At 42.8% G+C, this 17,610-nt stretch overlaps 1 protein-coding gene across 7 annotated transcripts in view; it reads left to right on the top strand.

Moving 5' to 3' along the window:
* CD55 (CD55 molecule (Cromer blood group)) overlaps positions 1-17,610 on the top strand; it is a 58,311-nt gene that overhangs the window by 38,097 nt on the left and 2,604 nt on the right. For 3 of the 7 annotated variants that reach the window (XM_038748864.1, XM_038748861.1, XM_038748860.1), the window contains one exon: positions 1,523-2,299. In XM_038748864.1, the coding sequence (XP_038604792.1) occupies positions 1,523-2,274 (752 nt within the window). In that variant the 3' untranslated portion in view covers positions 2,275-2,299. Of the gene's footprint in view, positions 1-1,522; positions 2,300-4,541; positions 4,563-8,184; positions 8,939-14,536; positions 14,628-17,610 lie in introns of those variants that run through there. The other 4 variants (XR_005451833.1, XM_038748863.1, XM_038748862.1 and 1 more) reach the window with 4 other exon arrangements.

The raw sequence follows: 17,610 nt of genomic DNA, 5'->3' as shown, positions 1-17,610 counted from the left end.
TGTTCCCAGTTTTATTACTGTCTCTATTTCTAAAGATGTGTTCTCTATATCTTTCTGTACTTCTTCCTGTTTGAATTGAGACCATAAGGAAAACCAGGCAGTAAGTCTGAAATGACATTTAATTAAGCTGCCTCCAATCAAAACCTTTCGTTGTTGGATGGTTGGTAGGGAAACTTTGATGATTTTATGTTGTTTGATACTTGTCGATTCTTAATTTAAAACCGTGAAGAGCAGTTAATAATTGAGCAGAGATACAGAGGGATTGGCACTGTGGTGCAGTCTGTGAACATCGGTGAACATTATATTCTCATTTTTTCATGAATTTTCCACTGGGCCACCTGGGAATATAACCCAAAGGACAGGAAAATGAGAGGTGAGATGAGGTTGAGAGGAAAAGGAGAATCTGCAGCTCTCGCTCTCTGTTAGCTTCTGGTTAAGACATCATAACTCTGAGAGAGCATTCAACCCCCAATCCAAGTTCTGAGCCAGAACACCAAGACACATGCTTGTACCTCATTTCCTTACCTGGCATGAAGATGGGCATTACCCAAGGAGAAAGAAAGTCATGGCTCTGTGCTCCACAGCATTCTGCTACCATTTAATAATTGATACTAATTAGGGTATTAATTAAGCACTAATTCTGCATCAAACGCTGTCCTAAGCACTGGGGTAGATCCAAATAAATCAGACTGGACACAGGCCCTGCCCCATATAGGGCTCACAGACCGAGTAGTAGATATTGAACCCCCATTTTACAGATGAGGAAACTGAGGCAAGTGAAGTGACTTGCCCAAGGTCACACAGCAGGCAATTGATGGAGCCAGGATTAGAACCCAGGTCCTCTGTTTCCCAGGTCCATGCTCTCTCCACTAAGCCACTCTGCTTCCATTTACAGACAGGACTGGCCCAGCATAATGCTTGACTTCCTCTCCCTTCCCTGCTCTTTTGAAGAAGGAAGAGGGATTATGCAGGCACTCGATTAAGACTCGAACCGAATCGTCAAACATCTAGTTCAGGGTTCTAGCTCTGGACTACGAATTTGGTTTCATTTTCAGTAGGGGTACCGTTTTCCCACATCAGCAGATGAGGAGGAAGCACTTCAGTTTCTGTAAAAGCAGCGTGGCTTAGCGGATGGATCACAGGCCTGGGAGTCAGAAGGACCTGGGTTCCTAATCTCAGTTCCTTCTCATATCTGCTATGTGAGCTCAGGCAAATCACCTCACGGGGCCTCAGTTTCCTCATCTGTTCAATGGGGATTAAGACTATGAGGCCCATGTGGGACGTGGACTGTGTGCAACCTGATTAGCTTGTATCTACCCCAATGCTTAGAACTGTGCTTGGCACATAGTAAGCACTCAAGTATCATTATTATTATAATTATAATCATCATCATTATAACCAAGAGCAAGGGCTACAATTTTCCTAAAAGTCAATTTTGTAACCTATAGTTTTTATAGTTTGGGTTTACAGTGAATTTGGAATAGTAGTGTTTAACATTTTTCTGCAATTCCTTTTGGCACAGAAACTCCTACATCACCCCCTCTGACAATTAAAGAACCCCCTACGACAACTAAAGAATCCCCTACGACAACTAAAGAACCCCCTACGACAACTAAAGAACCCCCAACGACAACTAAAGAACCCCCTACGACGAGTAAAGAGTCCCCTACAACCGCTAAAGAACTCTCTTCAGCCATTAGAGAACTCCCTATGACCACTCGAGACCTCCCTTCAGGCCCTAGAGACTCTTCTTCAGCCCCTAGGGACCCCTCTTCGACCACTAGGGAACCCCCTTCGGCCACTGCGGAACCCCCTTCGGCCACTACGGAACCCCCTTTGACCACTACGGAACCCCCTTTGGCCACTACGGAACCCCCTTTGGCCACTACGGAACCCCCTTCGGCCTCTAGAGAATCCCCTTTGGATCCTAGAGAACCCACTTCGGCCACTGGAGAATCCCCTTTGGCCACTGGAGAACCCTCTTTGACTCCTAAAGAACCTGCTTCGGCCACTAGAGAACCCCTTTTGGCCACTAGAGAGCCTCCTACAACCCCTAGAAAGCCCCCAGTGACCACTAGAGAACCCCCTACGACCCCTAGTGAAGCTCCAACTACAATTGTAGAATGCCCTGTAACAACTAAAGAACCCTCTACAACAACTAAAAAATCCCTGACAACTAAAAAATCTCATCCTTCCACTACAACCACTAAAAAGACTGGTACAACTAACAGAGGAAAGGGAACAAGCGGCTCTTCTTCAGGTCAGTTGACATAGTTTGTGTTTATAGAGGAACTTTCTAATAGTCATTTGAGTGAAATTGAGCTGAACAATTTAAAGAAGGAAACTTTAACAATTAGATCCCATCTTCCTATTTTAAAAAACCCTCCCCTATGGGTGCAAATTGTTCTGTCCTGTAAAAGCGAATAGACGTAATAAATTGCCATCAATTATTTTAACAGAGTTAAGCTTCCTAAGGGAGCAGATGTAGATGGAGAATAGAAAGGGGCCCAGAACTGAGCCTTGAGGGACCCATAGTTAGGGAGGGGAAGACAGAGGAGGAGCCTACTAAAGAGACCAAGGAGAGGTAAGAGGAGAACCAGGAGAGGACAGTGTCAATGAAGCCAAAGTTAGATAATATTTCCAGGAGAAGGGGGTGGTCCACCGTGTCAAAGGTTGCCAAGAGGAGCACTAGGAGGCTAGTCAAGGAGGACTAGGACAGAGCAGTCAAACCATCAGTGGTATTTCTTGAGCACTTACTTTGTGGAGAGCACTGTATTAAGCAGCTCAAAGAGTACAGTGCAATAGGGTGGTGAACATGGTCTGTGACCTCAAAGAGCTTTCAGTCTCCTGTGGAGTAGGATTCTTCAGATTTAGCAAAGAGTGGGTTTATTGGTGACCTTGGAAAGAGCAATTTCAGTGGAGTGGAGCAGGTGGAAGTCAAGTTGTAGAGGGTCGAAAAGGGATTTGGAGGAGAGGAAGTGGAGGCGTCAGCAACCCGTTCAAGGAGTTTGGACAGAAATGGTAGGAGGGAGATGGGATGATAGCTGAATAGTGCAGTGGAGTTGAGAGAGGGTCTTTAAGGATTGGAGACCCGTGGGTGTATTTGAAAGTGAAAGGGAAGAGCCCTTGGAGAATGAGTGGTTGAAGATGGCAGACAGAGAGGGAAAATGAGTTGGCCCAAATATTTTCATAAGTTGGAAAGGGATGGAGTCATCCGTGCAGATGAAGGCAGTAGATTTTGGAGACTGGTGGGAAATCTCTTGAGAGATAGCCGGGCAGGATAAGAGAGTGCTTGGGAGAAGGGAATGAGCTGAAGAGGTGAGGTGGGGATTTGGGGGAGTTCACACTTGATGCTTTTAATTTTGTCAAATAGATGGCCAGGTCATTGGGGCAGGAGTCAGAGAGTTGGGAGCACAGGGGATTTAAGGAGGAAGTTAAAAGTCTGGAGTAATTGGTGCAGGCAGTAGGCATAGAAATTAATTAGAAGTAGTGTTGCTGGGCAGAAGAGAGAGCAGAAATATGGTCAGTGAGGATGAATTCGAGTTGGATAAGTTTAGCCTGGAGCCTGGATTTCTGCCATCAGGACTCTGTGGTGTGAACAAATGAGAGGAGGAAACAAACTGTGAAGATGATCCAGGAATTGGGGATTATGGAATGAGGTTGATGAAGAAACCGGGGAGCCAGGGAGTTGAGTTCCAGGAGAGAGGGCAGAGTTGAGATTGTACATTTGTCCTTTCAGTGGGGTGGGGTCTGAAAGCTCCTTGTGGGCAGGAATCACGACTATTATATTGTACTGTACTCTCCCAAGCGCCTAGTATAACACTCTGCACACAGTAGTAACTCAATAAACACCACTGATTGAGGGATTGGGTAGGGAATCCAAATGGGGCCTGATGGCCTGGGATAATTGGAGGAGGTCAAGAGATCATAGGTGTCTGTCAAAGAACAGGACAATTCTGTGGGGAAGTGTAAGGGAGAGAGGGCAACTAAGGAGGTTGTGATCCAAGAGTAGGATTTTAGAGTTGGTGAGGTTGAAGGTTGCACAGTGATTTAGAGATAATGACATCAAGCGTGTATCCAACCTGGTGAGTGAGTGAGGTGGGGTGGAGCAGGAGGTCGGCAGAGTTGGAGTGAGAGGAAGCGGACACTGGGAGATCATCTGGAATGTCCACATGGATATTGAAGTACCCAAGGATCAATGTAAGGATGAGGAGAGAAGGACTATGAGAGAGGCGATGAAATCATCCAGAAAAACTGCCCAGGATTGGATCCATCTTTATATTTTATCCTATGTATGTTTCTCACCTTCCAGATTTGTCTGACTTTTTGTCATATGTTTGTCTTGCCTATTTAGCAGTTTTTATTATGCTGGGTATCTTCTAGAGGAATAGGCTTTTTGTCTGGTTTGGCCATATGTCTTTCATAAATTGCAGTTTTTACAAATGTGAAAATCGTTTTCTGTGATACTTCTAGCAAGCTTCTAGTGGACATTTACATTTTAGCTGACTTTTTTTTTCCTTTTCCTTTTTTCCCTCTTTCAGGCTCCTCCACCATTTCTTCTGGTAAGTCTACTCTCAATTTTCCTAAGAAATTGTCATCACTGTGGATAATCAGTAATCATGCAAGTGTGGAGTTTTGATTCTAGAATCCATTGCACGAGAGGAGATTGCAACCTACCCCGGTCATTAGGAATGCTATTAGAATTCAGAACTTCGAGGTTCCAGAGAGAAATCAAGCAAATGTACCATGACTGCAGAAATGCAGGAGCCTTCAAACTTGAGGTGCCTTTGAATGTCTGATACCCCACCACACACTTTGCCTCCCCATGTTCATGTAATAATGATAATAATAATAATAATTGTGGTATGTGTTAAGTGCTTAGTACAATGCTCTGCACACAGCGCTCAATAAATACTATTGACTGATTGATTAAGTGCTTACTATGTGCCAAGTACTTTATATGGTAAGCACTGGGTTAGATACAAGGTAATCAATCAGTCAATCAATGGCATTTATTGAGTGCTTACTGTGTGCAGAGCACTATATTAAGGGCATAGTGGAGTACAATACAGCAGAGTTGGTAGACACATTCCCTGCCCACAAGGAGCATAGAGTCTAGTAATTATATCAGACAGTCCCTGTCCCACATGGAGCTCACAGTTTAAGTAGGAGGTAGAACAGGTATTGAATACCCCATTTCACAGATGAGGGAAAAGACAGAGCAGTTAAGTGATTTGCTCAAGGTCACACAGCAGAGGTAGAATTTCCATGAGCTGAGAAGATCCAGGGCTCTGTTTTATCTCAGGATTTCCAAGCTCCCTCTAATTCTCTACATCTCTATACCCCTTTCTGGGTCTCTGTGGCAGTTTGAGATTTAGCCAAGGGACTTTTTTTTGTTGTTACAATTACCCATGGCTCTGACTAGCAAAATTTCAGGGCTTGCTATTGTTTACAGCAGCCAGGAATTTCTTCAACCTGAACTACTGAAGTTTATTGAAATTTCGAAGTCCCCTCTCCCAGGATGTCCCCTGAGGTCACTGAGAAATCACTACCTCCATCCTGTGGTTTTCAGTGACAGGCCCCTGCCCCCCAACACACACACATACACACCCCTTTTTATGGTATTTAAATGCCTACTATGTGTCAAGCACTGTTCTAAGTGCTGGAGTGGTTGCAAGTTAATCAGGTCATACACAGTCCCTGTCCCATATGGAGCTCACAGTCTAAGTAGGAGGGAGAACTAGTATTGGATCTCCCTTTTGCAGTTGAGGAAATTGAGGCACAGAAATGTGCAGTGATTTGTCCAAGGTCACACAGCAGGCAAACGGTGGAGCTGGGATTAGAACCCAGGTCCACTGACTCCCAGGCCTGTGTTTTACCAGGACAGGAATAATTCAGGTTCCACCCTCTGTCCCTGGCTCTAGGCTGAGGCAGTTGCCGAGCTCGGAGAAATGCTCTAGAACTGAACTCCTCTCTTGGTAAAGCGAGCCCATATTGGATGTGGGTGCCTAGAACACATGATTGCTAAGATTTTCCTCTTTTTATTATACAATTCTTGAGAGATATAAAGATTGTAACATTATAAAATCAAAAGAATCCCCAAATCGGGGTGCTACATGGCAACTTTCTCCTTGGTTCTCTGAGAAGGTGGTAATGTAATTCATTCATTCATTCATTCAATTTATTGAGCGCTTTCTGTGTGCAGAGCACTGTACCAAGCGCTTGGGAAGTTCAAGTTGGCAACATATAGAGACGGTCCCTACCCAACAACGGGCTCATGGTCTACAAGGGGGAGACAGACAACAAAACAAAACGTGGACAGGTGTCAAGTCGTCAGAACAAATAGAATTAAAGCTAAATGCACATATTAACACAATAAATAGAACAGTATGTACAAGTAAAATAGAGTAATAAATCTTTACAAACATATATACAGGTGCTGTGGGAAGGGGAAGGAGGTAGGGCTGGGGGGGTGGGAAGGTACAAACCCCCCTTATTAAGAGCTTGGGAAAGTACAGCTGAGCCTTCCCTGCCTGTGAGGAGTCTAGTGGGGAAACAGAAAGTTCAAATGTTTATCAACAGTGAGACTGGTAAGAACAAGATTCAGAAAGGGAGACATTATTTCCGTTTATGGGCAAGGGAACTTGCCTGCTACTTCTGTTGTATTGTACTCTCCCAAGCACTTAGAACAATGCTCTTCATCTAGTAAGCACGTAAATAAGTACCAGTGAGATTTGTCAAATACACCAGGATGAAATATCGGAATAAATAGATAAGTCTAGACTGAGCTCGTTGTGGGCAGGAATTGTCACTGTTAATCATTGTATTGTTCTTTCCCAAACAGTACAGTGCTCTGCACACAATAATTGCTTAATAAATACAATTGAGTGAATTTAAGTACATAAGTGATCAGGACGGCCATCTTGCCCAATTCCCACATAGTCCTGGGCCCAGTGATGTGACATTCTCCCTGTGGAAATTCACCAGGGTTGTGATGACAAAAATAGTAAAACCTGCATCTCGAGTCCGGTCGTCATTTGGATTGACCCTGGTGTTTCTGTAGGACCGATTCCATATCTCCTGTCATCATCCGAGGATATGTCTCAAGCCACTTGTAAGACCTTGTGATCCCTGCCCTCTCCTGCATAATAATAATAGTAATAATAATAGTGGTATTTGTTAAGTACTTACTATGTGCCATGCACTGTTCTAAGCACGGGGGTAGATACAAGGTAATCAGGTTGTCCCGCATGGGGCTCACAGTCTTAACTCCCATTTGACAGATAAGGGAACTGAGACACAGAGAAGTTAAATGATTGCCCAAAGTCACACAGCTGACAAGTGGCAGAGCTGGGATTAGAACCCATGACCTCTGACTCCCAAGCCCATGCTCTTTCCACTGAGCCATGCTGAATATCCATATTTGCAGGTGTTTGGGTCCCCACCTGTAACCTGCGGATGATTGTGGGTAGGAGGGTACCGTGCCCTGTGAAGACTTGTCTCAGAGGAGAGTTCTGGCTCTGGGAGTAGAAATTCTGGTTTGCGGTGGCTTCTTAACATTTCAGGGAGATTTCCCCATTCTCAGAGCCTGGGAGATGGCCCCTTGACCATTCCCTCAGTCCCCAGCTTGGAAAAGATCCAAGCCGGCAGCTGCGAGATCTTCTTCATCTTCAAGTCCCCAACATACTTTTTCCTCTTCCAGGCTCTTGGCAGAACTGGCTTTTCTGCATTCTCTTTCAGGGGCCCTGGATTGAGCGTTCTGATAGGTTTGTGTCCACTGCCCCACTTGGTTTTGTTGTTTTGGCCTCTGAGACCACTTGTTCAGGGTGTCCCAAATGCTGCTGGTTTCTGACATGCCAATGACCTCTGCTACTCCTCCATGCCAAGCAGCTCCTGAATGCCCCACCTAATGGATGGCAGGAACTGTAGGGGCCTGGCCAAGTTAGTTGCCAGTGTGAAAGCATGGCATACCCATTAGCCCACAGAGCCTCCAGATGGCAGCTCTCAATGCCAGTGGCGGGCGGTGGCGGGGGGGTGACATTCTGTTTGATGCACAAACCAGCAGTGGCAGCTGGCAGAGACGGGGCTTCATTTGCATTTCTCTCTCCTCTCCCGATGCCAACCGGCCCTCCTCTGCCAGCGGCATACATTTAATCTGCATTTGCATTTAATTTGTATGGCCAGGGTCAGGCAGCAAGCGAAGTAACTCGCCGCCTCAGGTCCCCGCCTGTCAGAAGTTGCTGTCCAGAACCTTCCTAAGATTCTCGCATCCCGGGAGCATCCAAAGACGGTGGCCTTGCCGGATCTTCCAACTGTGGCAGCCGTGCAGGAGCTTCCATAGGTGGCCACCGCCCGGTTCCTCTCAGAGATGGCCGCCACCCAGTTCCTCTCAAAGATGGCCCTGTTACTGCCCTTCCCAAAGGAGGCCCTGTTACTGCCCTTCCCAGAGGAGGCCTTCTTCCCGGAGGAGGCCCTGTTACTGCCCTTCCCAGAGGAGGCCCTGTTACTGTCCTTCTCAGGGATAGCTGCCATATGGTTTCTCTCAAAAATGACCACACTGCAGTCCTCCTCAAAGATGGCAGTGGGACAGAAGCTATTCATTTACAGGGCGTAAATTCTGGCTTTAGAGCTGAGTTGCCTAAACCATTTGGTCAGGTGTTGGCTTCAGGGGCATGGAGAAATTCTATGCCACAGAATGTTGTGCGGCTTCAATACGCTGTGTGCGAGGTTGGTGTAACAAAATGGCACCAGCACATCACCCTTTGTTTGCGGTGTGACTCGTATGCACAGCGTGATTTAACAGTGCCAGGTACAAGTGATTCGACGCTGTTTTTACCCAGTCTGAGTTGCAAATTTGACAACCCTGCCCTTCACACTCCGGTGTGCTTCCGTGTCGGCCCCTTTCCACTTAATGGAGTTATTTACTTCGGAACTTTGTCGTAGCAGAATTATTATTTAGCAATTATAGAAAGCTTTGCAAAATATGAAAGGACTTTGGAGTCATTCTTGTTTATCTTGTTTCTATTATGAGGTCACTGCTTCCAATTTAAAGGTGGCTTTTGATCTAGGTTATAAAGTAAGTCAATAAATAAGAAATAGTAGCTGAATAATAATGTAAAACACCGGAAGTTCTTAAATCTCTAAACTCCTTTCCTTTTTTAGTACACTGAGCTACACTGCATTATTGGTCCAACAAAACTGGTTTGCACCAAGCAGTCTTCTGGGTAAAAGAACATTATAGATTTTTGTAATAGTCATATTATATTCACGCTCCTGGATTTCACTGATCGTGTTTTTAGCCTTAGCAGTTGTTTGGGGGCTGTATTTTTCTAAGCAATAGTCCCACAGTGACCTTTCACACTATATTATTCCCAGACGTAGTGTGCCTGAAGTCAAGATTATGAAATGATCTTACACAAATTTAGTTTGAGTCTGTTGTGGAGAAGTGAGTTCTGTGCATCTGCAACTTTTTATTCCCCATAAATCCCCTGAAATTATGTGTAACTACTGGAGCCCACCTCTGCCCTGCTCTGAAGAATGGAGTTGTGGTGGGAGAAACCCAGACCCGGCTCATTTCACCCAATATACATGTCTTCTAACAATAATAATTGTGATGTTCGTTAAGCATGTGCTGACAAACACTATTCTAAGCACTGGGGTAGATACAAGGTAATCAGATCAGACACGGTCCCTTCCCACATGGGGCTCACAGTCTTAATCCACATTTTCCAGTTGAGGTAACTGAGGTGCAGACAAGGGAAGTGACTCACCCAAGGTCACACAGCAGAGCCATGGGTTCTAATCCATGACCTCTGATTTCCAGGCCTGGGCTCTTTCCACTAGGCCAGGCTACTTCTACCCCAGGATCCCTGGTGCTCTTTCCACTGAGCCACTCTGCAGGGAAGCAGCGTGACTCAGTGGAAAGAGCGTGGGTTGGGAGTCAGAGGTCATGAGTTCTAATCCCAGCTCTGCCACTTATCAGCTGTGTGACTTTGGGCAAGTCATTTAACTTCTCTATGCCTCAGTTACCTCACCTGGAAAATGGGGATTAAGACTGTGAGCCCATGTGGGACAACCTGATCTCCTCCAGCGCTTAGAACAGTGCTTGGCACATAGTAAGCGCTTAACAAATACCAAAATTATTATTATTCCATCTGAGGAAGGATACCTTTTCATTCCATTGGCAGGATTACGCCCTGAATTGTTTTTTGGAGTCACAATCAACCACCTGAATAAAAAATGGTAATGATTGTGGTATTTGTTAAGCATTTACTATGTGCCAAGCACTGTACTATACACTGGGATAGATACAAGAGAATCAGGTGGGACACAGACCCTGCCCCAGGGGGAGCTCACAGTCTAAGGGGCAGGGAGAACATGTATTCAACCCCCATTTTACAGATGAGAAAATTGAGGCATGGGAAAATTAGCTAACTTGCCGAGAGTCACACACAGCAGGAGCCAAGGTAAGAACCAGGCCCATACTTTTTTTCCACTAGGCCAAGCTGCTGCAATATAATTTCTCCATCATCCTATGGATCCCGCGTTTTCGATATTAATAACCATTCCTTTCTGTTGTCTTTGTTTTTGCCACGTCTGGTGCCATATAACTCTAACCAGTGATAAATGCTTGAGTCCTCCTAGAACTAAGTACTGGTTTGTGCCTGTAGAATTCTTCTTCCCGGTTACAGGATGAATCATCCAACTACAACCAGGTGACTAATGCAGATTTGATTTAGAGCTCACTTATTTTGGTTTCCCAATATCCGTTAGATTTAATAAAAAGCAATGAGTCTCTTCCAAAATGCTAGTTGTTCCAATCAGTGCACCTCTCTGGATCCTCGCTGCGTATTTTCTCCGGTTAATTTACCAGCCAACTCTTAAAGACTTTTAGAACCTTGTTTCCATTTTTCTCTTCCATATGTGGGCTACTGAGTGATCTTCCCTGTACTTTCTATTCAGGGTGAATTGCTCATTCTTTGGCAAGTGTTTGAGCTCAGTTCCATGGGATTATGTGGGGCCAAGGGACTTTAAATTCACAGATATTCATTCAGTCAGTCAGTCATATTTATTGAGCGCCTACTGTGTGCAGAGCACCGTACTAAGCGCTTGGGAAATACAAGTTGGCAACATATAGAGTTGGTCCCTACCCAACAACGGGCTCACAGTCTAGAAGGGATCACCACTATATTCTAATACATTACACTTCTGTCCCGCAGCATTCTTTGGAGATGCACGTACAGCTTTTCAGATAGGGGGAAATTAAAAACCACGTGCTGCCTTGCCACCAAACTGAAAACCCCAGCATGATCCAGCTTCAAAACCCCCGATTATTTGGGGTTTGCCTCATACTTTATCGTGGAACTCAAATTGTTTTGGTTTTTTTGGGTGACTATTGTTATGGGAAGAGGAACTTTCCCAAGATGATTTTGAGTATCACTAGGTTTTACTGTTGTTTGGAAAATATACTTTGCATTAATAATTACTAAATATTTCAAAGTTTTTTTTAAAAGCTAAGCATATCTTTCTTCACTTGAGAAAATCCCTAACCTAGTAACACTTCATCAGGTTTCTCCACTTTTTTTATGGCATTTGTTAAGCACTTACTAATGTACCAGGTACTGTACTAAGCATGGGGGTAGACACAAGCTAATCATTTGGACACAGTCCATGTCCCAGATTTTTAAAAATGGTATTTAAGTGCTTACTATGTGCCAGGCACCGTTTTAAGCACGGTGTAGATTCAAGTTAATCAGGTTGGACACAGTCCATGTCCCACATAGGGCTCACAGTCCTATTCCCTATTTTACAGATGAGGTAATTGAGACCCCCGAGAAGTGAAGTGACTTGTCCAAGGTCACACAGCAGACAGGTGGCAAAGCAGGGATCAGAACCCAGGTCCTCTGACTTCCAAGCCCAAGCTCTTCCACTACTAGGCCATGCTGCTTCTCGCTAATAAGGATGCAGATGGTATATAAGATTATAAGAAATGACAAAATCAAGCTAAGTGGTCTCTCTGATTCTCAACACTGGTACAGTAATTGCCCATCGACATATATCTTCTGTATACACTTTAGCTATTTACCAATTCGAAATTTTAAGTGGTATTTGTCAAACACTTTCTACATGTCAGTACTGTTCTAAGCATGGGGTAGATATAAATTAATCAGGTAGGACACAGACCCAGTCCCACATGAGGCTCACAGTCTAGAAATGGGGTGTTTTCCCTCTATGATTTGATATCTAGCTGTGAATTCCCTTGGGAATTTAAATGGATCTTTCTGTTTGAGGAAAGGCCGTAAGAAAAACTCTTTAACTGGGAATACCCCAAATGTCTTCCACCACCCACACTAATCTAATCATGAAATGAGTATTTGATCTAATTTAAATTTCATAACCACAGGTATCAAAGGTATTCTTTCTTTTTATAGAATGATGAGCCAAACTTCTAAAGAACTAGACAGAATAATTTACTATTTTATCTCTTAGCTCTTTTCATATGTGGAGAGCCATTTTCCAAAGGCAGCATGGCCTAGTAGAAAGAGGACTTGTGAGCATGGGAGTCAGAGGATCTGGGTTCTAATCCTGGATCCACCCACTTGCCTGCTGTATTACCTTGGGCAAGTCACTTAACTTCTCTGTTGCCTCAGTTCATTCATCTGCACCATGGGGATCGTGGCTCAGTGGAAAGAGCCCGGGCTTTGGAGTCAGAGGACATGGGTTCAAATCCCCGCTCCGCCAATCGTCAGCTATGTGACTTTGGGCAAGTCACTTCACTTCTCTGTACCTCAGTTACCTCATCTGCAAAATGGGGATTAAGACTGTGAGCCCCCCGTGGGACAACCTGATCACCCTGTAACTTCCCCAGCGCTTAGAACAGTGCTTTGCACATAATAAGTGCTTAATAAATGCCTTCGTTATTATTATTATTAATAACTGTTATCCCTCCTATTTATACTGTGAGCCCCATGTGGGACCTGATGATCTTTTTCCTATCCTAGCGCTTAGTACAGTTTTTAGCACATGGTAAGGACTTAACAAATTCTGCTATTATTAGTAGTAGTAGTATCCCATGGAAAGAACTTTAAGAATAGGGATTCAAAGAATTCCTTCTACACTTGGGCTCTCACTCCATATTTCTCCAGTCGGTTATAGTTGTCAAAAGTTTTGCATTGTATAGCTTTTGGTTTTAATAATAACTGTGGTATTTCTTAATCACTTATCATGTGTAAAGCACTGTATTAAGCGCTGGGCTTGGTACAGTAAGGAGATGGGACACAGTCCCTGTTCCACAAGGGGCTCACAGTCTGAGGGAGGGAGAAAAGGTATTTTACCCCCATTTTTTAGATGAGGTAACTGAGGCCCAGAGAATTTATCCAGTGTCACACTGCAGGGAAGTCACAGGCCAGAATTAGAACCCAGCTCCTTTGACACACAGACCCTTCACGGGATGGAGAGGAGTAATTTCTTCGGGGTTCATCTCAACCAATCTATCATGTCAATCAATCTTTCATCTCAATCTATCATAGTTACTGAGTGCAAAGCAATGAATCAAGTGCTTGGAAGAGTTCAACCTAAGTACCCAAATGTTCCTTGACCTCGAGAAATTTTCAGCCTAATGGAACCCCCATCACCCAAGGGATTTAAATTGCTATTTGAACCTCTTACTGAAGTGTTACAAAAGAAGAAGAAAGAAAAAAAGAATATACTCCAAATTTAGTAGGAGTTTTCATGGGGCAGGGCCAGAGAAGTAGGCCAGAGAGATATTCACAAAACCTTTGTCAGAGATCTTGTTAAATGTAATTTCTACTTGTAGAACAACAGTCAAGATCTGATATTCGGTTCATCATACTTTTACAGAGAAGCAGTGTAGCTCAATGGAAAGAGCATGGGCTTGGGAGTCAGAGGTCATGGGTTCAAATCCCGGCTCTGCCGATTGTCAGCTGTGTGACTTTGGGCAAGTCACTTAACTTCTCTGGGCTTCAGTTACCTCATCTGTAAAATGGGGATTAAGACTGTGAGCCTCATGTGGAACAACCTGATCACTTTGTATCCTCCCCAGCGCTTAGAACAGTGCTTTGCACATAGTAAGCACTTGACAAATGCCATTGTCATTATTATTAAGGTCAAAACAGTCTTGTGCAGTGTGGGGATAACTTGTATAGTTTGGACCGTAATCTTGTTGTGGGCAGGGAATTTATCTGTTATATTGTTATATTATACTCTTCCAAGTGCATAGTATAGTGCTCTGCACACAGTAAGAGCTCAATAAATATGACTGACTGGCAGCAATTTCCAGTGTGATAATAGAAAAGCAAACCCTATTTCTGAGGGAATATGAAGGAGGAAGAAAGAAAGCAGTGCAGAGGGTTTATGGTGTTGTAGCTGAAGAGTCAGAAGGACATGCAAAGAGATACTGAATCCAGATCCATTTGGGTGACATTGCCAAGATGTGTTTATAAATGGATATAATTGTTAAGTATGCTATTTTGTTTCCACAGCTAACCTTGCCACCCACATGTGTTTTTCTTTCAAGGAGTTGGTGGTGTAATAGCAGTTGGTGTTTTGGGTATAGTAATAGTTGCTGCTGTTCTAGCAAAATATTGTTATGATTCTGGGAAATCAGGGTGAGCCAGACTCAAACATAATTTCCTCTTATCAATTGGCCAGCTTTCTTCCCAGTTTAATACTGGTCAGTTGTCGCAACGGCAAATAATATCAGAGCTTTCTTGCTTTGTAAGCTAACAGATATGTGAACTCCATCTTTTTCCATAAGTAAAAGCCTTTAACTCAATGTATTGGATTTTCATCCAATTCCCTTAGGCTGAAATCATCACCCATGTGTACTCAATGGAACTGGTGCTCAATGTATTTGTATTTGTTAAATGTCACCAAATGTAATTCCAAAAGAGTGAATGTAATATTGGGAAATTTCAGCAAATTTTCAGAGAATGAACTGAAAATTCATGTTGAGAGCCTACCAGTTTGCTGTAGGTAAAAAGGAAAGAATTCATAAAGTTTAAATGGACAGGCTGCTAACTTTGAATTTACCTCATTTTGGCAATTAAGTATCTGGAAAGAATTCTGAATCCTAGAAAAATCTGTTCTAAACTTGACTTTATTGCTAGATTTGCTGAGTTTTGGTCTCTTGCCCTAAGTGTAATTTACTAATACATTAACGTTTAACTTTTGCGTGACATTTTAGCAACTGGTTGTTAACAGGTGCAGTGCTTAACTTCAGGCATGGCTTGTGTACTTGTTGAGAAAATAACAGTGCTAATTTAGGAACCTGCAAGATCAGCACCCCATATTCTGAAATTTTACACAAACTTTCAAACTCATGATTTCTTAAGGCTTCTTAATATCTGTCCCATTAACTGGCAAAATTAGACTTCAGTGCTTATCAATTGTCTTGCTCTCATTTTGTACTACTAAAATGTCGTGTTCATTTTACTTGAAATCTAACAAAGTATGATATTAGAGTTGCAGAGGGGTGTGTGTGTGTGTGTGTGTTGTGTCCATCTTGTGCAAAGAACAAATAATTGTGGGGAGTTACGATGAAAGACATCATTTTTTAAGTAACAGTACTTTCTCAGGCTTCTACTTAACCTTTTCCCTAACTTCTCATTCACTTTCAAGTTTTCGGTTGTTATTATTATCGATAATAATAGTGGTATTTTTAAGCACTATGTGCCAAGCACTGTACTAGTGCTGAGGTAGAAACAAGATAATCAGGTCACACACAGTTCCTGTCCCAAATGTTCCATAGTCTAAGGTGGAGGAAGAACCGGTATTTAATCCCTATTTTACAGATGTGGAAACTGAAGCACAGAAAAGTTAAGTTCATTCATTCAATTCGTTCAGTTATATTTTTTGAACATTTACTATGTGCAGAGCACTGTACTAGCGCTTGGGAGACTGTGCTACAGTAATAAACGGTCACATTCCCTGCCCACAATAGACTTACAGTCTCGACGGTGGTGATTTCCCCAAGGTTTTCCAGCAGGCAAGTGGCAGGCTCAGTATTAGAACCCACATCCCCTGACTCATAGCCCTGTGTTCTTTCCACCAGCCCACATTGCTCCTCTGTTGTCTGTAACTTCTGAATACTGCAGAAGTTGTTTTCTTTTGTCATGGAATGCTATTACATTTTCTGCTCTACGTTTGAAATTTTGCATTAATTTTCTTTGTAGGACCTCTGACCTAACATTGTTCAAATGTGCTTTGTAGCCTTTTGTAATTTAAAATGATTTAAGAATTTAGGGATCCCTCGGAAATTCTGTGTTTCAAAAATGCCTAGATTTATATATATTGTCCATTTATTAGTCGCTAAAATGATCTTTATGCTAAAAATTGATTTTTTTTTTTCTGGACACACTGGGTGGTGTGAACAGTCAACTTTTTAACTTACCATTACTTTCTTCCAAGCAGCAGTATCATGTGCACCTGTTGGAAACAGAAGTGCCTTCATTTTCCTCTTCACCCAAATCTACGAAATTCACTGATTTGATTAGATGAACAACACTGGCTCACTGTACTCCATTTTATATCATTTTGACACTGCCAGAAACAGTAATTGAATGACGACAAAATGCCAATCAAATGATACAAGTGTAAATTCAATCTTTTAGGAAATGTTTAAGTTGGGGGGCAGAGATCTCACCCGTAGCCCCACAGCAGTTAAGTACATGTTCAAAATTTATAAAAGTGTCTGTCTCTCCCACTAGACTGCAAGGTCCGTGTGGGCAGGGAACATGTCTATCAACTTTGTTATATTGTACTCTCCCAAACACTAAGTGCAGTGCTCTGAACACACTAAGTGCTCAATACACCCGATTGATTAAGTCAAATAATCCCTGCCTAAGATCCTTGAAGTGTATACGTTTACAACAGGTATCTTGATACAGTCTTGCATAACTTGTAGCTTTTCCTCCCAGCTTTCCCTGTGCTATTAAGCTTTCTTAGCATTTCAAATAAATGGATGTGTTATGGATTGTGATTTTATAGGAAACCCTTCTGGACTTCGATGCATCTTTTGCCATAATCATATGGCAAAGTGTTTGCTCTGTGGGTATATTACAAATCAGACTGAGTAAACTCACCAGGATGGAACGGATTTAGGGTCAACTCAGAAGACCCATCAGTTAGAGCAAATTTTTCATTTAAGTAAAATATTAAGAAAATTGCCATCTCTCTCTGAAAGCCCTGATGAGTTTTGATTTTACTACTTCATTGTCAATTGAGGAATGACATTTCTGGGTCATTCATCATCCTGTGAAAAATTCAGGAAGGATTCTCTGTCTACAAAGGAATAGATCATCTGCTTTTACAGCACCTAATGACACATCTCTATTCAGCATGCAAAGCATTTCTTCCTGGCTTGTGACATGTCTCTTATTTCAACGGTGAAGAGACTTAGAACTTTAGCATTACTATTATAAAATAAAACTAAAACAAGTGCTTATCTCATAACTGAATGATTATGCTTGAAAGATGCAATGAAGGACATATTGGAAAAGCTTTCTCTTTACAGTCTATGATACTGTTGCATTATTATTGATTATTATTATTATTTCTTAAGCACTTACTATGTGTCAAGTGCTGTTCTAA

The sequence above is a fragment of the Tachyglossus aculeatus genome, chromosome 7 (genome assembly GCF_015852505.1).
Source record: "Tachyglossus aculeatus isolate mTacAcu1 chromosome 7, mTacAcu1.pri, whole genome shotgun sequence".
In the NCBI taxonomy this organism is placed as follows: Eukaryota; Metazoa; Chordata; class Mammalia; order Monotremata; family Tachyglossidae; genus Tachyglossus; species Tachyglossus aculeatus.
This window is presented reverse-complemented; position numbering and strand designations above follow the sequence as displayed.